Source organism: Chelon labrosus (genome assembly GCF_963514085.1).
Source record: "Chelon labrosus genome assembly, chromosome: 2".
Classification (NCBI taxonomy): Eukaryota; Metazoa; Chordata; class Actinopteri; order Mugiliformes; family Mugilidae; genus Chelon; species Chelon labrosus.
Window position 1 is genome coordinate 12,653,374 of NC_140338.1, and position 21,203 is coordinate 12,674,576.

General features: G+C 44.1%; 1 protein-coding gene across 4 annotated transcripts in view; it reads right to left on the reverse strand.

The window, feature by feature from the left end:
• Window positions 1–934: 934 nt before the first annotated feature.
• The window catches only part of rptor (regulatory associated protein of MTOR, complex 1), a 182,942-nt gene continuing 162,673 nt past the window's right edge, over window positions 935–21,203 (reverse strand). For 3 of the 4 annotated variants that reach the window (XM_084573386.1, XM_084573384.1, XM_084573383.1), the window contains 7 exons: window positions 18,973–19,020; window positions 9,777–9,883; window positions 7,922–8,049; window positions 5,148–5,234; window positions 4,955–5,071; window positions 4,696–4,825; window positions 935–3,378 (listed from right to left, as the gene is read on the reverse strand). In XM_084573386.1, the coding sequence (XP_084429512.1) occupies window positions 3,310–3,378; window positions 4,696–4,825; window positions 4,955–5,071; window positions 5,148–5,234; window positions 7,922–8,049; window positions 9,777–9,883; window positions 18,973–19,020 (686 nt within the window). In that variant the 3' untranslated portion in view covers window positions 935–3,309. The remainder of the gene's footprint in view (window positions 3,379–4,695; window positions 4,826–4,954; window positions 5,072–5,147; window positions 5,235–7,921; window positions 8,050–9,776; window positions 9,884–18,972; window positions 19,021–21,203) is intronic. The other variant, XM_084573385.1, reaches the window with a different exon arrangement.

Here is a 21,203-nt window from a genome sequence, read left to right on the forward strand (position 1 = left end):
GCTCTGACTGGTTGTAGGGCTACCCATTTGCAAAGGTATTTGTTTTTTCTCTGTATCAATTGAAATTCATTATTCCCTGATGGCAGTGGTTTCATAAAGGTTTGAGGAACACAACAATGAGTTCAAGGTGTTGACTTCAGTGGCCTCCAGATTCCCCCACATCTCAGTCTAATCCGGCATCTGTGGGATGTTCTGAACAAACAACTCAGATCCATGGAGTCCCCACCTCTCAACATACAGGAGGTCTAGTTGTGTTTGAGTCAAACAGGGCTATTTTTATTATTGCTTTTAATTATTGGTATAACCTTTTAATGCACACAAAATGCACCGCTAACCACAAGAAGACCACAAATACAAATTTCCCATTGAACAAAGCCGGAAAATTAATTTTCATATAAACGTCTCATTTGTTTGGTTTTAGCCATTAATACTTGACTTCTAATTTAAGCACAAGGGATACTCTTTTGAGAACAGCAGCATCCGCATTTTAGCCAGAGAAGACGAATGGTGTGAAAGAGGAGTAAAGTTGGAAAACCCTTCTCTGGACAGGGGAGGTGGACCGAGACACAACTCATCAGCCACTTACAGCACAATCTTTCAACCTTGAGTCTGGAAGGTTTCTGTTCATTAATGTGTCGTTGGAGAACCCAGGATAATCAGAACAGTTCTTGCAATCGCACCAGAGTATCTGATGGCTAACAGACTCTAGTCAAGTGACTTTAAAGAGCCACCGCCCACAGATGTCTCAACACAAGTCTTTTAGAAATGAAGACCTGCTTGGATGAAACATCTTCAAGAAGCTCTACAATTCCAGTCGCCCTTGTTTCAGCTTTGATTTCTAGATTATACCATGACCTGGTACAAGTTTGTACACCGAGGAATATTTACTGACTCACAACATTGTCCTGATTTAAATACACATTCACACAAGATCCAGTGTTGTATTTGGTTTATTTCATTGATTTCATCTCCTGTTTTAAAAACCACAGTCGGCAAAGCAGTCCACTGTCACAGAGACAACCCTGATTGTATTTCCTTCCTTACTACCGTGTCACGGCCTTTTTCTCCAGATCTAAAATCTTAAAACTCGAAGAGGGATTCTTAAGAGATGAACGTGGTTCAGAGCCGAGGGCCCCGACGCCAGAATGTGTTCCAGTTGAGGCGGTTGAGGCCCGCTAAACCACAGAGAGCGCTAAAGAGCTCGGTGACAGTGTGGGGGACTAAACGTGTGGCGACTGCATTCATTTATATGGACTGCATGGCAGGTTCCCAGTTCGCTATCAGTTTACTCCTTCTGCGGGGAAAGCAAAGCTCGAGGGGGGGGCGTCTGGAGAGACGGGTGTGGTGGGAAAAGAAAGGAGGGAGGAACCGTCGGGGTGTGAGGCGATAAAAGGTGGGAAAGATGCAAGTGGAGTCTAAGTGGGAGAAGGCTGTTCCCACTTTTTTTTTTATTAGTATTCCCTCCACACAGCTGAGGCCAAAGCAAACTAAACCCTAAGAGAATTAAAAACATAAAACTAAAACAACAGAATTAGATTCATTAAAAAAAAAAAGCTAAGAAGGCAAAGCTGCAGCCCCAGAAAGAGCAAAGAGGCACGTCCGTGGTGATTCGGCACAACAAAACAAAAACGAACAAAAAAACGTCTCTGTTCTAACGATCAAGCAGCTCAATGACACGACAAAGGGGGACGCTGACCTCGCCTGACCCATCATGCTCTGGGGGAGGCGGGCGTTTGCTCGACGGCGGCTGGAGGTGGCTCATGAAATACCTGAGCGAAGTGCGGGGATGCAGACACAGTGGGGGGCGGTGACGCTGCTGCAGAGCTGCACAGGCGGAGGTCTGCATCCTCTTTACACGCGGCAGCAGTTAAACACGATCAAACCAAAGACGTCTGGCAATAAAAGCAAAAGTAAAAACTCAGAAAGAAACCTTAGAGAGTCAAAAAAAAAGAGCGCTGAAGGGAAGGGAAGGGAAGGGAAGGGAAGGGGGGTGAGGCGGCAGGAAGGAGAAGCTGCACCTGCACCTGGTTCAACATGCATGCAAGTGTCTCCTTTGTCTAAAAGGTTTATGAAAGGCTCGTTTGGACTTCTTCAGATACCTTAAAGCAGGGAATTTAGACGGTGATCAGAAACCAATTTAACTGCTATCTCGTCACTTATGAGGGAGTAAAACACACCAGTCTGAAGTGCTATGTTTGTATTGCTGTAATGCGGCAGCTCTGGGTTTCTGGGTAATGACGACCGTCTCAAACCTGAGCGCCGTTTTTTTTTTCTTCTTTTGTCTGAACCGGGACGAGCTCAGATCATGAGCGGTCTTATTGCTTTGCGGGGCATGTAGGCACGTACTGCGGTCTCCTGTTGGGACAGGGTGCTTTGCTTCTACCCATCTAGCTCACGGTGCTAGAAACGAGTGTGTGTGTCATCCTAACGAATCACCAAAACAAAAAAAAAAAAAAACACTCCTCTGAGCCACGATGAAGAGGCCTGCATGGAAATTATGATCATGTTTGGCACACTGGGGGTCAGGAAGCGAGGAGGAGAATTCTAGCATGGGAGCATGTGTCTGTTTGGGCATCAATTAAGTCCAAGGCTATGACGGCCCGCTGTAGGGCACATCTGTGCTATAATCCACTTTAACACATACACACACAAAGACAAACTCTCATCACATCTGCCTGGTAACACAACAACACAATCCGCCACCTCTGGGTGCGTCCGTCCTCACAGACGTCTTAGTGGGAAAGCTGCGGAGCTCTGTGTCCTTTGGCTGTGAGGCGGGGTGGGGAGGGAGTCGGCGTCTCCTGCGCCGGTGAACGTGTTTTAACGGTGTGTGTGTGTGTGTGTGTGTGAGTGTGTGTGTGAGATGTCCTCTGGTCGGCCGCTCTCTCGCCACACGTGGGCTGAGTTTGTTCAGGTAGTGATGCTCGCTGCGCGGCGAGGAGAAGCACCGGTGATGGGTGGGTACCACGTCTTTAAAATAGAACCTCTTCTTCTTCTTCTGTATATGCTATTTAAATATGCACACTCCTCAGCACAGCCAAGTCTACAATCATTAGCTTCATAATAAGAATATGAATAAACAATGATAATAATAATATATATATACGTGTATATATATATATATATATATATATATAGGGGGAGAGAGACTTGTTGGTAGCATGAGTTTTTGTCAGCAGCCATCACTAGAACATTCAGGGTGGTAATTGCATATGTACAACGTAAATGTCATTTACATCCCGGAGCTCGAGGCTCAGGGTCAGAAGTCATATGTGTTGGAGGGGAGGGGAGGTGACGGATGCTGGTGTGTTATCTGAGCCTCTTCTCTGCCGAATAGATGGACATGTAGTAGTCGTTGCTGCCGACCGCCAAGTGGGGCTGGAGGGGAACAGAGAGGAAGGGAAGGTTAGATGCACGGAACTGACAAACCTGCTAACAGCAATATAACTATAGCTAGTGTCTGTGAAGGTGTGAAGAAAGGGAGTGAAAACAGATTCCTCCAGTCACAGGTAAGTACGTGATTGTTATCAGAAGCTAGTCATGTCAGTTTCTATTGGACAACTCCCCACCAGCATCTTTGAAGAAGCTACTTGGATGAAACCACGGCTAATGCTAGCATCAGGGGCAATTAGCTGTGTCTGCTACATGAAACATTGCACCCGTGACGCTAACTAACCTCTAAGACTATCATATCAGGACAGTGGTGAAGACAGAAAACTTTCTCAGCTATTAGCGTTCACATAAACATTACTCCCGTGTAGGAGACTGGAACTGAGCGGCTCATGTTGGAGCTAATAAATGTTGATCAACAATTAGTGGAACTGAAATCACTGCGACTATGAGTAGGTGGACTGTAGGGCCTATTTCCTGTTCTTGTCCGGCCACTGAGAGACGTTTGGTAGCTTGGAAACAGCCCGACTTCTGCCGCCCACATATTTCTATGGCGGAAATTTGGTCTCGAGTCCGTCGAGGAGCTGATGATGCTCCAGCAAAGATCTGCTGTGTATGGGTTGAAAGCATAGACTGTATATAAATATGCACTTCCTTGCATTGGCCAAATTGATGCTATTTTCCTGGGGACATGGCATTAGCGTTCACATAAACATCACTCCCGTGTAGGAGACTGGAACTGAGCGGCTCATGTTGGAGCTAATAAAAGTTGATCAACAATTACTTGAACTGAAATCACTGCGACTATGAGTAGGTGGACTGTAGGGAGTATTTCCTGTTCTTGTCCGGCCACTGAGAGGCTTTTGGTAGCTCGACTTCTGCCGCCCACATATTTTTATGGCGATGCTATTTTCTCTGGGGATACAAGACGCGCCAATGAACAATAATTTGACACGTTGAAATGTTGTTGAAATATTTAAATAAATGCGAAAAAGCTGCAACTTGAGGCAAGTTTGGTGCTTCGTTGGCAAATAAACCTAAAAAAGAAAACTGAAATATTGGAAGCAGAGCTGAACAGAACTGCAGAGGCAGCGGTTCATTCACTGTGGGTTCACCACATTAAATGAAAGCAATAGTTTGATTGTTGAAGCAGCACCTGTGTGGTGTAATTTTGAGGTACCTCGCTTGAATATTCATTTTCTTTGTGACGTTGTTCTCCTATTTCACTACATTTCAGAGACTAATATACTTTTATCCGTGCACAAAATATAGTCATTCTAAAGGTGGTGATCACTCGTGTTTTACCCAGTAAGGATGGAAGGCTAAACAGCTGATGGCACCAATCCTTTGTCCCATGAAGCCATCGTAGTACTTTATGTTGCTGATCACGTCACCGTTAGCATTATACACAGCTATGAACTGATTCATAGATCCGCTGGAGAAACAAAGAAAGACAGGAGTCAGTTGTATGAAAGGTTCTCAGGTGTATAATTTAGTCACATCTGAGAAAAAAGGCTATGATCTTTACATTTAGTTTCCTGGACGCTACACAAAACCAACTCACCAGGCGAACAGGTTGGCCTGCGGGTGGATGTCCAAGGCCGTTAACCCTTTTACTGTCTGCAGGACATTGATGGAGTCCGGCGTCCGCGGTTCAAAGAACCTGACGTCACCGTTTACACTGATGGAAGAGCATCGGAGTCAGTACGGGAGTAAGAAAAACAGCCATGTTGCTGGTACGTGAATCTCAAACGTACCTGACACTGATAATATGACCGTCTGTCTCCTTCTGGAGGTGAGCTTTGACCACCCAGGCTCCGTGCTCCCTGTAGGTCATCACACGACTGCAGAAACAGAGTAAACGTCAACTAAGGTGACTTCTAACTTTCTTCAAAATGATGACCTGAAACGGGGAAATACTGGAGCTGCTCACAGGGCAGAAACTCCTCCTATAATAAAACTGAATATTCAGAAATTAGATGAACCAATAACCCAAAAAGAAATGGAAAGACCAGATTCCGTCTGACCAGTGTAATTTATACGGATCGATCGGTGGTTTGTTTGTTGTGTTGTGGTTGTCTGTCAGTCTTTGGCCTTTGAGGATATTGCCAATCAACCACTGGGGGGTGACAATGGGCACCTCATGAGTTGTGTATCTCCATGTCACACACTGACCCTTAGGTGTTAAAATATCAACTTTTGCTTTAGCATCCCTCAAGTGGTGTAAAGGTACAGACACACCAAACAGACATCAAAGAAAAACAGTAGCCTGGCAACTGAGGGACAGTTACCAATATAAAGTATGCAAACTTCAGACTTGTGCACTTGGTAGTCCAGACGTGACAATTTCTATTCAGAAGTACAGACTCTGGAGGACGGGAGGACACAGGACGGTCATTCTGGGATACTTGACGGTACCAAGTCCTCACAAGTAATCTTCCAACGCACTCTCAATAAATTTGCAGGGTGGGAAAACATCCAGGTATTTGGACTGTACTTGGTCAGATGGTACTTTGAATTGAGACAGTACTTGAACAGCGACTGATGATGTTTCTCAAGTCATCAAGGACACACAGCAAGAGCTACAAAACCATCTTACCGAGCTTCTCCTGAATCACGCTGATCGAGTTCATTCAAGGCTCTTTATTTTTAATCATCTACTTTTTATATGAAGAAGAGGGCATTTGCTTTTATACAAAAAAGATTATACATGTCTATAATATCAATTAATACATGAATTGCTTTTGATACAGAAATAGCAGATCCCCCAAAAACATATGAAGCCCCGCTCGGACCTTTGATGGCACCTGACATTAAAATGTGTTTCCACATGCGTCCCCAACCAGTGCTCAGATCCAATCTCAGCTTCGTGCTCTGTATCCAAATAAACGCCGACATCATTTGGGACGCAGTAGAATATTTTAACAGCTGCTGTCTCTAATAGATCTCTACTGAATGTTGTATGAAAACCAGAAAACAGCTGTGGGGACATGATATGAAGTCTCTTTATAGTTTATTATTACTTATTTATTTATCTCTGCCCTGACCTTAGTTATTCCAGAGACCTGCAAAAAGCACAGATTATGATAATTAAAATAATATTATAATGAAAGAATAACACACGCTTTACTTATAGCCTATAATTTAATTTGTTTGTTTAGATTTATTTATTATTTTATTAGTTAACAGCTACAAGTACAGCTTTCCTTTTTCTGGTGATCATTAGTAATAGAAGTTTTTTAATGATTGAATGAAGTAAAACTCTGCTTACACAAGAGCACCTCTGCTGAGTAGGAGGTCTCTGATGTGACTCATTGTGTGTTCATACTACCAAAGCCGTCCCAGACCACCTCCAAATGTTGTCTGAGATCAGTCCAGGCAAATGTGTCCTGACTGTGTTCACATCTGTGTTTTAAGCCGACCAAATTTGATCCAATTCCCCAGGGTGGATGTTAATGTAAGGTCTGAATGTATGTATTTATGTTCACGTGTCTTCAACCAATCCAGCTCCCACAAACTATTTTAAAGCTTCATTGCACTTCCTCCATGATTTAATGCTGACAAAGCTCTTCGCTCACAATAACAATCTCAACTCTTTCACTCTTAGTTCTGATACCACCACCACAATGGCACCAAATTAAATTGCCGACCTGAAGATAGTGCAGAAACTTCCTGATTATTTCAAGGTTTAGTTAAAAACATAGCAGACTGTCAGTTTGTTTAAGATGTTTGGATCACACTGTCAAGTTAAGAGTGGCAGCCTTGTGAAGCTGTGTTTGGAGCAGAGGGTTACTTTACAAAAAACAAAAGCTCCAGAGCAGAAAACGCCAGTGCACAGAGCTGAAGCCGTTCATGACGTTAAGTGTGCCACAAGGTGGCAGCATGGGATCACGACTGAAAGAAAACATCAACTACTTTCCGGAGAGACCAATTTACACATTGACTGTGTGTAGGGAGCTGACCACCCTCTAACCATAAAATGCTTTTTGTCTGACCACAGATGAAGAAGAAGATTCACCTGCTCAGCCTACCAAGAGTCTGAGGAAACTTTTCTCCCAGAACAAGAAGCAGAAGAGGCACAAATACTGCACAGAAATTAGCAGCAGCTCTAGAAAAACTGTAGGTTGAAGCCCGAACCACTGCTCTGTATGTTTAACATACAAACCTTTAAAACATTTTCCTTAAACCAACTTCTTACATGACCTGTATACGCCTGACTCAGCGGGCTGAGCGATGTAACTCCACGCTCGAGGGCTTTGTTTTCCCTTTAGGGACTGAAATTAAAATAATGTTTAACCAACTGAGGGGAACACAGTGTCACCAGGGTCCATTAAAAGAGGTGGTAACCCCGGAGGGAGATTTACAGCAGACTATATATAATAAATGTTGATCAGAGATGTAAATAATGTAGGACTCTGCAGGAGTTAATGTCCACAGAAACTGCTGTGTGTGTTTAAATAAAGTTGAGACAGTTTAAGTGCTGGAAAACCAAATGAAAGATTCATAATGGATTTGATGTGGAGGTATGTACCATTCGTTGGGACCCATCCTCCGGTCGAACACGCGGACAGATCCGTCGCCCAGGCCGGCGACGATGAGGGAACGCTGGGAGTCGCAGGACAGGCTGGTGACGCAGCTGTCTGCTCCGGTTGGGATGTCCTGGTACACAGACACACAGAAATCCTCTAGTAAAGGTTTGCAAAGGTAACGCTCATTTCACATGAAACCTCCTCTGAAATCATCAATCATGCGCTTTGCTGACTGTCGGCTGATTTGGCGCCGGACCAAGCGTCAATACGCAGCCAAAGGCGAGGCTGGGCCATTTGTACTTGTATTAGGTCCATCCATCATGACAATGATTAGCACATCGAGGAACCATTAGATGTGTGGGGAAAAAAAAAAGAAAGAAGAAGAAGAAGAAACCACACTAATGGTACAGCCCTGCCTCAAATTTCCATTAGTTTACCATAACAGACCGACAGCAGCAGCAGCAGCAGCAGCAGCAGTAGCAGCAGCTCGGTGTACACATTAAGTTTTAATGGGAATACTTAAAAAGCAGAGTCTTGCTAACAGGGTTGTTTTCATGTTTTTTTGCACCAACAGAGTAATCTGAGACATTTCTGAGGATCAGAATACAGTCTGGGGAATAGCTTGCAACAGTGATGCTGACAGTTACTATAGTACTGGTCTCTTGTCAAGTTAGACTCAAATCCAGATTTTTTTCCACTGATGAATCCTCTGTGTCACTTCCTCTGCGTCCCAGACTGGTAATAGCCACCACTTTAACTCTTTTCAGAGAGAAAGTCCACTTTAATAATTGTCACTCAGGAAATTACCACAATTAGCTTAGCTTCACTGCAGCAATTCTGAGTCGAGAGTGTAGCTTTTAACTAGACCACACAGCGACCATAGATGTAGTAACGCTCATTACGCAGAGAGGGAAAATGCAGTGAGAAAAAAAAGTTTAAATTAAAGGAAGTTCTGCTTTTCTTAAGCTCTGCTCTTAAACTCAGCTGGACGTCATCTTCTAGGTCGACTGACGGACAAACGTACCCATTTTTAGCAAGGTTGCTAGTGATGGCCGGGCTTTAACGCGTTAAAATCAGTCACCAAACCGACATCGAAGAACTACCGACAACGAAGGCTGACCGTGACGTCACTTTGTCTGTGTCTGGACCATAGACTGTATATAAATATGGACGACGTGTCCCCACTTCCTTGCTTTGGCCAAACTGATGCTATTTTCTCGGGGGTGCGAGCGGCGCCATCTTGTGATTTTGGAGCCAGAGTCTGCGCAGTACGGTCCGAGAGCGGAGCCATGCGGAGCCACGATATCGATGACCCGGACACACTTCCGCCAGACTCACTCGTGTTTTTGTTTAATTAATACTATGACCTATAGTGGAGCCAGACACCAGGGGGAGCTCTACTTGCTTTGGGTTCACTTTTGAGGAGAAGTTCCACCGTCCATCTTTATTTACATTCTATGGATGGCACATACAGTTCGTCCTGGGAATTAACTCTTCGACAATTAGCTTGGATGCTAGGAAGCTAGGGATACTTGTTGCAAAAGTCTGACTGTCGTCTTGGCTAGCTATAGGCCACAAAATCAAAAAAGCACACTAATTAGATCATTAATACTCATCATTAATTAGTGCAAACAATAACAATAAATTTATGTAGACCTTTAAGGGGGTCATACTGTTCTGTGCACAAACCAAATGAAAACATAGCCGACTAGGATGACGTAGAAACCAGAGGTAGGATCCAGCTAATTCCCCATCTGCCCAGACTGCAGGCTTTTAATTCAGCTTGCTCATTCGACAGGACCGGTTCATCACAAGGTAAGAAGTTCACTGTGACATGCAGAGCGGTGCACTGAGTACCTGGACCTTCATCTCTCGGTCAGTGTCCCAGATCCTGATGACTCGGACGTCTCCGGACGTCATGAGGAGTCCGGTCTCCTGCTCCCAGTCCACGACCATGCCAGCTCCTACAACACAGGACGACACCACAGTTATATCAGCGTAAACATGCGCGAACACGTGCACACTCCATAAAACACATCTGGTCTATTTAATGCGGTTACATCAACAGAAGGTGGATTTTTATTTATTTTTTTAACCACAGCTGCATATTAAATTACTATGAATAATTTGTAGAAAACATGTACAGTGCAGTTTGGATGTTCTATGTTTAAACAGGTAATTTCATTTAAAAGGAGCCTTCTCACACAAACACAGCTGTTAAACACACACAGCATGTGTCGATCCCGCCCTAAAACACAAACAGCACAATCTGTTGGAGGTTTCAGAAGGCTCTGGCTGCCACGTGTAGCAAGTCAAATGAAAGATTAGAGCAACAGCTTTCTGCATCAGTAGACACAACAAAGGACTGAACAAACCATAAAGACTTTAGCAGGGATTGCAGCTGCAAAAGAAATCATTTTTACGTCAGTGTATTATATTATGATTTATGTCAGTTGTCGTCACCAAGCTTTTGATAAATGCTCCGTATTTCCGAGCGTATAAATGTGGACTTGGAGCAGATTGAAGCGTGGTTTAGCATTTTGCACGCTTCCTATCAAGGCAACCACTGGGAGATTCAAACGCTGACCCTGGAACGGAGCCCGTCAGCAGATTTTGGCTCCGATGAGTCAAATGGCACTCGAGTGAGAAGGCGAGGAGGGAAGGAGCCGAAGACAGCGAGACTGTTCATATGTTGGCAGTCACAGCAGGAATCAAGTGAACAGTGCGACGCCCGCCCTGCTGGCTCGGCGATGCCTGGTGAAGGCCTCGTACTGCGGCCTGCGGTGAGCTAGGTGAAATGAGACGCTCACGGCAGCTTCACTCAGCTTCTATTCAGGTGTATAGAAGTGAGAACGACGGCTGGATTTGAACTTCTCACTTGCTGTCTCTTTAGCTACTATTTGTTTGCAAAATACAATCCCCTCCTGGCTGGCATATACTGCAGATATACTTGCACCTCTCAGAATTTTAAATATTGTTGCATAAAGGTGTCTCAGAACATCAGCAGAGAACCCAATTACACAAATGAAAGAGAAATAAATTCATCATTCATCATTAATCATCTGGAAATCTGCAAAAGTAAGTGCAGCGCTACGATTACAAGTTAATTTCAAGGGCAAATTAGAGTCCACCTGTTCAGAAGTGTTTCCAATCAGTGTAACAAGACTCAGGTGTTGTTCAGTGCTCCGTGGTGTTTAAATAAATCTGAGATTTGTCACAGTCTGATGTTTGTGGAAGCGTGTGATGGCACGGACAAAGGAGCTTTCTAAGGACGGTTTCCGTATCAACAACAACTATTATTTTGGAGTCCTCAGAAATTTCCTTTCTGATATGTAATATTGGCTCATTTTGTTGAATAAATAAATACCAAAGCATAATATATGAGTTTCATTTGTTTGATTAGGTCCTTCGTGTCTATGTTTGTGAAAACCTGCTGATGTTTTGAGTCATTTTTATGCAGAAATGTAGAAAAATCTGAGCGGTGCAAAAACCTTTTAAGTGTCACTGAATATATACAGTACCTTCATGTGATTGGTTGGCCTGGAGCCACATATGCCCAAGCCTATCTTGCAGGTGCCGTATTGGCTACTATGTATGTTTGCATGTATATGATATATATATTTTTAATTCATACATTATTTAAAGTGCTGTTTGCTGTGTTTCCTAATGCCTAATTTATGACTTTATACCAAGGTGAAATGATTATAGGTAGAATAATGGAGTTCCTTGAGGTTGGAGGAATAATTGTGATGAAATATCCATGGAATTTGATGTAAATGAGAAGCGAATAAAAACCACAAGTGGTCTTTTGACATTGGCTTTTCCCAATTAATATTATATTGTATGTTAGTCTCTGTATGTACATGCATCCGTTTTGCTGTCATAGGTAGTTTGCTATAGATGAACTAAACACCTGTTGTACATGTCAGGTTAGCACAAACACAAGAAGCAGGAAACAGCTCAGTAAAGTTACATTTTTTTGACAAATTTGTCCAAAAAACAAGCAGTAGAGACTTGTTGTCCTTGGTATTTGTACTAATTAAAAAATATGTTAATTAGGGAGTTTCAGCTTTAGATTTTGCCAGCTCATTGCAGACTATTAAATACAGTAAAAACCTCAAACGCTGCATAAAATAATTGTAATAATAATAATAGGAATTAAAACTAGTGCAACATATTCATAGTTATATATTAGGCATTAATGACAGCAGTGTAACACAATGTCTTTGGCTTATTTTGTCAAAACTTAGGATTGGAACCGTCACTGGATCATATATTCAGTGTGAGCTCTACTGACCCGTACAGTGTGAACGGAGGAGTCACAGGTACCGGCTGCAGGGAGGCCGGTTCCAGCGTTTAATGAGAGGGAACATGTTGTACATGTTTAATACAAACTGCACCGTGTCCACCGGCTATAAAGGGATAAATCAGCTAGCAGGCTGTAGCTAATGGACAACAACTGGTGTGCTGCCAAAATGCTCCAGGTGGAAACGCTTGTTTTCATTCTGTCAGCGCGAGGATAGACATAAACAGATTAACTGTCTGGATCACAGGACGTAACGTGACAGATGCCTCATACCAAGTCGAATAAATGTTCCCTTAATACGAACTAGTCACGTAGGCTTTGGCCGGTGCACAAACATCCTGGAAGGGATCTGTGCAAATAGTTGCAGGCATGAGCAAATAATAAAATGTCTCCGCTCTTGACTTGCATTGTAAATTTCACTCTGTCTTTCCATGGAGCTTTAACCACATGATCATCTTCTTTAAAGTATTTTCAGGAGCGTCGGCCTTCTCAGAGAGCAGAGAGGTGACAGGAAATGCCAGGAGAGACAGTTGGAGAATGACGTGCACCCAAAAAATAATATCTAGACGTGGCCCATCAGCAGCAGATTGAGGACCACATTTCCCACGAGCCATGAAACTGAGAGGAAACTGGAAGCTCTTTTGATAATGGAGGGCTGTACAAGAACGGAGAAGGAATAATGGGACAGGTAGGAACTCCATTAGGACACTCTCCATCTCCATCTCTCAAGAAAGCTTTTAACACGGACGCTTCAGAAACGGCATCCTTTTCTGTCCACTTGAAACTCATCACGGCATGCTTCGTCTCATCCCCTTCCTCCTCTTTATTCTCTGAGTCCCTTCCTCCTCCTGCTTTCCCCCAATCAATAGCCATCTCCAGCTCACCCGTCTTTGTCACCACATCATTTCCACAATGCATCTTTTCACCGTAATTTGCTCTTTTCACAAATGTTTTGGAGATAGATACGAGCTCCATTACTCCTCTATAGCCGTGGCCATTTGTCTCCGTGTGCCTCCGTCATAGCTAAGCTTACTTCTGTCTATTGAATCGTCTGTTTAACAGCCCTACGCTGTTTTACTTGATTGTAAAATCTGAGCACCGTGACGTCACTCTGCCTGCCAAGGCGTCATGCAAGCAGTCGCGTGGGCACAATCGGGGATCCGGGGGAAACCGCTTCACAAGACCGTGCTCAGTCAGCGACGCGTTCACAGACGCTCATTTCAGAAGCCGTGAGAAGAGAAGAGGCATTCCCTTTGAAGCTGACAGCTGGGCAATGAGGAAATCTGGGTTACAATGCGAGGGGAGGAGAACGGAAGATTCCCCCACACATTAAAGCGTGTGCACGCATTTCTTTTGTGAAAAAAACAAAACAAGATAGAGTGCCAACACATCACCAAGCTTTGCTAAGATTTATTTGCAGTCTTATCCTTCTTTAATCATCCTTATCTTTCCCTGCGTGCTACATGATGACAAAACATTTGGGGATTTATTACATTGTGTGTGAGAGACAATCCCAAGCAGACACTGCTGTCGCTAAACTGTCTCTGTATTGTGGTTTCTAGCATAACAAGGACCGGATTCAGGTTCCAGCTTACCTCCAAGGGCCCCTCTCCCTATTAGATAGGCCTATATATTTTACAGTTCTTTACTCAGGGCCTTCTTCATTGTGGCAGGCTAACCTTCTGATGCAGCCGAAACCTACAGTGTCCATGGCCTACCCAGCCTGGAAGACTACACATTTTCAGTCTTTTCATTGTGATTATACTCCGGAAAAGATCAAATCGCTTTGGCGGGCGCATCATCGCAGTGATGAACATAAGAGTGACAGAGATGCAGTCATACTTGTCATTGGAGTACTGTTATTTTGGCTTGAGGGTTGAATTTGTTAACCCTAAAGCCAAAATGAGAATTAACAGCGATTAAGGCCTTCATGGCATAATGTCTCATATTTCATTGCTCTGACTGGTTGTAGGACTAACCGATTGCACACAGAGGTATACCAGCCTCATTCATTCACTCATTCATCTTCTGTAACCGCTTGTCCTGTGAAGGGTCACGGGGGGGGGGGGGGGGGGGGGGGGGGGGGGCAGGAGCCTATCCCAGCTGTCATCGGGCGAGAGGCGGGGTACACGCTGGACAGGTTGCCAGGGCTAACGCCCGAAACCATGTCCATGGCTGTCCATGACAACCATTCACACTCACAAACCTATGGCCAATTTCAAATCACCAATGAACCTAACCTAAGCTAACTCCACATAGAAAGGCCCAGTCGGCCCATGGATTCGAACCCAGAACCTTCTTGCTGTGAGGCATCAGTGCTAACCACTATTCCACTGTGCCGCCCTACCAGCCTCATATTCTGATAAGAATTGATGATCAATCAGGATATGAATGCTCTAGACTAGGCAATGGGCAACACCAGTTTCCTATCCTGAGGTTGACACAAAATAGGTTTAAGAGGCATTCAGAGTTCTGGTACACAATTCACCCGGTTGACAAATCCAGCCGTCTCACTTCTCTGTCGTTAGAACTTCCATCAACCTCTCTGGCTCTCCTTCCAGGTGCAAACTTCTCTAACCCGTTCTCATTTGCCAGATCTATCCCTCATAATCTCCTCTCTTCTCATTCCCTTGAGGCAGCTACACCCTTCCTGACACCAATCAAAACATTTTACTGCGAGTTCAGGGTTCAGAACAAACCAGATCTGCAGCTTTAAACCAGCTCCTTCTCTTGCAGACAGCTCTCAGCTGTTCAAAACGGGAGAAAATCTACCTTAGAGGGAACCTTTGTGAGCCTGGGCTGGTCTTACTTACCCACACAGAAATCAATACGATCATGGTGAATTGAGCTGTGAGAAGGAAAGAGTTGGAGCAAAAGGAGTGGGGGCAATGTTTTCTCAGCTGTAAATCTAGCCACCTTACAAATGAGGAGGCGTAGATCGCTTCGATGCACATTCTCATTTAAGCCTGATTATTTTGTCCTCTCTGCTTGAGATCAAATGTTCTGTCCAACAATGATATCAAATCCAGTAATTATCTTGTTAGCAGATGGCCTTGACCTTTTTGAATCTTCGACTGAGAGGGGGAAATTATCTAGTTTTAAAACCACTAACAGCTGGCCGAGTGGTGGTAGATCATCACCGCTCTGGCACAAGTCTGCTGAGACAACTCCTAGTATGTGGTCTATTCCTTTGCGTAAACATCTTTGTTTGACTCCTCTCTTTTCTCTTTGGAGAAGACATCTTTCTCTGCATTCTTGTCTACACCAGTATCTCCAGTGATTGCCTAAGCTATCCAACTCCTTTCAGCTAATTAAACCTGCGCCGCGGCCTTCCTGGTTCTTCTCTCCCTCAGCAATTCTCAGTCTCTTGATCCTGTTTGCTTTGAAAAGGTCCTCAAGGACTCTGGTAATAAACCTTCTCTGGGATTATCGGGAACTTGCTTAGCAGCGTCTTGTGGGAGCACTCTGACTGACAGGGAGACTTCCAAGCTGTGGCATTTGTTTAACCTTTGGAGACCCAGGTCCGGGATTCGGGGAGGTTAAAAGCTATGGTCCGCCCGGATGACGAAGACCTTGTGAAATGAGGCATAATCGACATGACATTAGCACTTGCTGACCTGATGACTCCGGACAGGAGGCTAACACTGATTTCTCAATTTAAATAATTCAGAACAAGAGAACTCCCCAACCAACTAAATGAACAGAGCAACCTTACAAAATCCATAAAACCACACGGAGAGTGGTGTGATGGAAGAGTCGAGCCTTTTAGATCAAACTCGACTGAAGCCGATTGTTACGCCCTAATCTTGGCCCTGAACCTGACCCACGACTGTGGCTGTACTTTTGTTATTTTATCTACAAAAACAGATTCAATCGCTGAATACATGATGTAGCATACACAAACCTTCTACTAGACAACAATATGCCATAGGTTTAGAGATGATACACCCATTGGCATGTAACCCTATATCATCTCAAAATAGTAAATTACCTCCCTTGCTAATAAACCAATGAGATGACTGTTTCCTCAAAGTATCATGTCATTAATAAAGAACAAAAACTTGGGATGGAAACAACAGCAAGAAGTTTTGGAGGAACGTTGGAAGTTTTTATCTGTTGTGACAACAAGGTCAAAATGTGCCCTCCTCCAAAATGACTCGACATTTTAAGAAGTTCCTGCGACCCACAGCACAGTGAAGACTGCAGACATGGGAACAAGGCTGCTTATTGAATATTTGGAGTCGTGAGCCTCTCTCCAGCTCCGCGCCGACTCCTGGGTTGTGGATTTAGCAAGTTCCCAGAGCCCTTAACAAGGCACCAGGCAGTGCAACCGAATGTAGAGCAGGACACAGCATCTGCCTCCCTAAAGCCAAAGAGGAGAGGGGTGTCCTACTTTTACTTATGCAGCCAACAGAAAAGGGACATATTATGGGGGAAAACTCAAATCTTAACAGCTCCACTGGGAAAGCAGGGATAGAGGTAAACGATGAAGATGAAACACTATGAACAGTATGTGGATCAGAACTTAATTAGATCGGCTCTCGGTCTAATCTGCCGAGATGTGAAGTCTGTATGCTTCACTCCTTCTGACTGCTGAACAAACGCTGACGAGAAACTCGTGTTCGCTTTCCTCCAGCCTTAGATAAACACGACCTTCTTTCAGACTCATCTCCAACTTTCCTATGTTTCTTTTCTCTCTATCCTCTTTATATTCCCACTGGATCCTCCACTATTTATCCAATTCTTTTAACCCTCCCTCTAACCTCGCCTCTTAAGAATTCGCCCATTCTCACCTAGAGACCATCTCCCCCTTGTTTTTTGCCCAAACCTCCACCTCCAGTGACAGCCTTTGCATACTAATGCAGCGGCAGTAGCTGCAGGTCTGCGGCGATAGTGCTGTAATTTCTCTGGTTCCTCTCGAGTTTAAGAGGCTGATCCCTCCAGAGAGACTGACTGGGCGGCTTTACTGCATGCTATTAAAATCACACAGCACTGACACACTTCCAATGAAGAAGTGACACCTCGGGGACCGGCTTAAATTAGTGTCTCATACATGAAAGAAGCCGTCTGAGGTGAAGATGAGTAATGGGGACAGTGACAGTTTGAGCTCGGTCTTAGCTCGGCAAAAGATTTAAGCAAACATATAAGTAACTGTTGTTTTGCATGTGGATTTCAGGCTAATATCCGCGAGCAAATTAGGCACGTCGGTCAAGGAAAGGATTTCTCCACACGTTAAAGTGGATGGAGTTGAAGTAATAACCAAAGGCTTTTACAGAGTTGTGAAGGGGATCTCTTTCCACAAACACACATTTATTTAAGTAGTACTTTTTAGTAGTACTTGCAGTCACAGCAACTGGACGATACTTCCAAAGACTTCCAAAGAGAACAAGCAGTATAGTATTTATCCACAGCAAAGGGTCTGGCCCTGGAAGCCATCAGACTTAAGTGTTTAACAAAACATATTGATCTTCTGGTGATATAATCATTATGGGCTTAAAGGTCACACTCATGTTTAATTTTAGACAAGTCACGACCAAATTGGAGGAAAGGGTGCAGAAATTACAACCGGTTTTATACACAGTCCTCTAGTTTTGGCGGCTCAAAGGTGATTGGAGTCAACTCCAATCTGTCTAAGGTGTTTATGTGATGAAGAAATAATGGAGTACATCAAACATCTGTCCATAAATCAGCTTTCAGCTTTTCAGCCAAGCATCCGACTACATTTCAACCCTTGAAAATAGCAGATTCTGCGTCACGGTGTGTCCAAAAACAAGCTGAAACGAGGACAACTGGACTTGCTGGGTTTTCTGAAGACATTTCATCCAAGAAAGACTGGTAGGGAGTTTAAATAGGAACATCTGTGGGTGTTGTGCCCACCTGACACTCGCATGACTAGGCATCTGTGGGCAACACCCACAGACGTTCCTATTTAAACTCCCAACCAGTCCTTCTTGGATGAAGAAATTCCCCACAAGTCCAGTCACCCTTGTTTCAGCTCGATTTTATATGGATAAACCGTGACCCCGGATGACTAAGAACCTTCGCAAATATATAAACGGCTGTATTTTCTTTTCTCCATTTGAGTGTTAATTCCCCTCAAATTAAAGATCTGCTCTCTAAGCCCACACTCATTATATAACCGTGACATTAATATTTTATCATAAAACATCACAAATTAGAAAACTAGCGGGACTAAATGATTTCTAAATAAATTAAGAACGGCCACAGATGCCGACTTTTTGTAGGTTTAACCTTTTTAGCGTGATATCAAGCAGCCATCATTAACTTTACCTTATAATACCTTATAAAGTAAAGGTGTTTTCGACCATATCCTGGGGCTACCGTTAAACTACTGCTAATATAATCCGGCAAGATCAACGGTCAATGGCCACAGCTTTTATTTATCTTATTTGTCTGAAATTAAAGACAATTTGTATTAAAAACAAAAGCAATTGACGTGTCTACAAACTGCAAAGCTCCTGTTAGAGTACGGACTATTCTAGATATTTTAAGAAGTGAGTTTTGAAGAGGGCATGTTTTTTATTCTTCACGGAGAACTGTCTAAACTTTGGACCGCCAGGGATGGATTGATGGAGCATCACGACACACATGAACGGACGATTGGGCAGTGGTCAGGAGGAATAGAAAAAATAAACCAAATCAAAAAGTGAGGCAAGCTCCCGGCTGTTTAGTGGTTCCCCTCTGCTGTGAGGCTGAGGGAGAATAGAAGAGAAAGGCGACACTCACCTCCTTGCTTACTCCTGTCAAGATAGATGGAGACCCTTCTGGCCAGACCTGAGAGCGGGGGGGAGGGAAAGGAGCAAATGGGAGGGAGGGAGGGAGGGGGAGGAGAGCAGGAACGTAACAAAGCAAGCAACAAATTAGCAAGAAACCCCTGAGCATGCAGTCCCAAACATTCACACTTAAAAGAGCCGTGATACTTACGAGGTGATGATTGATACTCATCACTTTGTAAGTATTACTCAACATGCATTCAGACAGCAGAGGGATGAACAAGGCTGCTGCGTCCCAGCGTGGCGTCTCCCCAGCGACTAACACCGACACAGCAGGACCAAAGAGTGAGCGAAGGACTTAGACTCCAGGCCTGCGGGACACCGAGTTTCAAATCCCTCCACCACAGCGGCATAAAAAATCAGGCAGAGTGGATCTGCTGCTGGATTACCGAGGGCCGTATTGGTCAGAGCATGAGAACTTAAGTTTGAGCGAGGTCGACATGAAAGTGTGACTGAATATTAATTGTGTTGGATGCTTTGGAGTTGCGTGGCGTCACCCGCCGCCTTGTTCAGCCTCTCTCTCAGGAGGGGAGGGAAACACAAAACAATATCAAAGACCCAGCAAAATAACAACGAGCCACACAGTCTGGTGAGATGGTTCACTGATGGAGAAACAGCACACAACGAGCGTGTTACTGGACGATGGGGATGGGATGGGTGAGGACAGGTCCTGCAGGTGTGTGTGAGAGTGTGTGTCTGCGAGCATTTGCTTGAGAAATGTTTACAGTCTTGTGGGAACTGCTTGCAGAGGTAGAGGTTGTTTTTCTGGGCAGGCTTGCGTAATATTTCACAGGATTTTACATTATTAACGCGGCTGAAGCAATGTTAAAAACCTTTTAAAAATCTTAAACACGGGCATATAACTACTGTGCTTTAGCTGAAAGATGTTCATATGTGAGAATGCAGGAGGGAAAACAGTCAGAGATATAGCAGAGTTATTTTTATTTTTTTTAAATCTCTCGCCAAGTTTAAGAATATATCGGAGCACCATAACTCCTCTGCAAAACTTTTTCTTTTAAAAAAGATCTCAGCTGTTTATATTAAAACTGATGCCTTCACTGTAGTCTGAACGGAGAACCTGTCACTAACGACACATCCAGGATAACAAGCACACCATTAAATGTTAAAGTCTTAGCGAAAACATGGCTGCGGCTCGCTGCGGGAGAGTCCTCCGCAGAGGACGAATCTCTCAGGGCGATTTGTGTTGCGAGAGTCAGACAGACAGTGATGTTAGTTAAGTGTGTCGTCTCTCTGCAGGTCCCTGCACAGCTCTGGCGAGTCTGCGGCTTTGTAATGATGGGAGACACATATGTGCGCGCAGTGTGAGGTCCACACCTCTGCACAGATATCTAGTCAGCCGGTGACTCAGCCAGTCACTCATCCTGACAGCTCTGCTCCTGTTGCTACCAATTAGCCAAATACATGTTGTATTCCTCATGACATGAGCTCTTTATAAAAAAGAAAATAAAAAATCTGAAAATTCTCCGCCCGCACAAATCCTCTGTCACATTTTTCTCACGCTAATACGCACGGTGCAAAAAGTTTTTCAAAGCAAAGCGTTGAAGTTAATTACTGCATTTATCAGGTTATCGAGCGTTCTGAGAAACACACAATCATCCCTGCAGCTGTCACAGTTTACCCCCCCCCCCCCCCCCCCCCCCCAACACCTCCCTGACCCAGAAATGGCTGCTGAGAACTGCTGGAGGCATTAAATGTGGAGCAGTGCGGAGAGTTTAAGAAGTGTTTGGCTGCCTCTGACAAGTGAGTGCTGTGGGAGTCTGCCCTGGTTCACATACTTGCAAACAACTCTGGCTAGGATATTATGGAAGTGCGTCAACACAGAAGATAAACATGGCAGCGGATCCACCAATGTCCATAGTCCCAGTTTAAAATGATCAATTGCCAAAGGGTAGAATGCATAAAACCCACCTGCTGCATGAGTGATTGATTTTGTACTTTTAACGTGGGCATCTCGACAGGCTAAATTTACCCCAACTCCTCCACATATGACAGGTATATATGATGGATATGGGGCATGTGACAGGGCGAGACAGGTGAGTCTGACAACAGACCTTAAGTTTGAGCTACATTTGTTTTGATTGATGGAACTAAATCTAAACTGCTGACTTACAAAACCTTAAATCTGCCACCAATGTGCCCCCAACAATCTACATATGAAAGAGT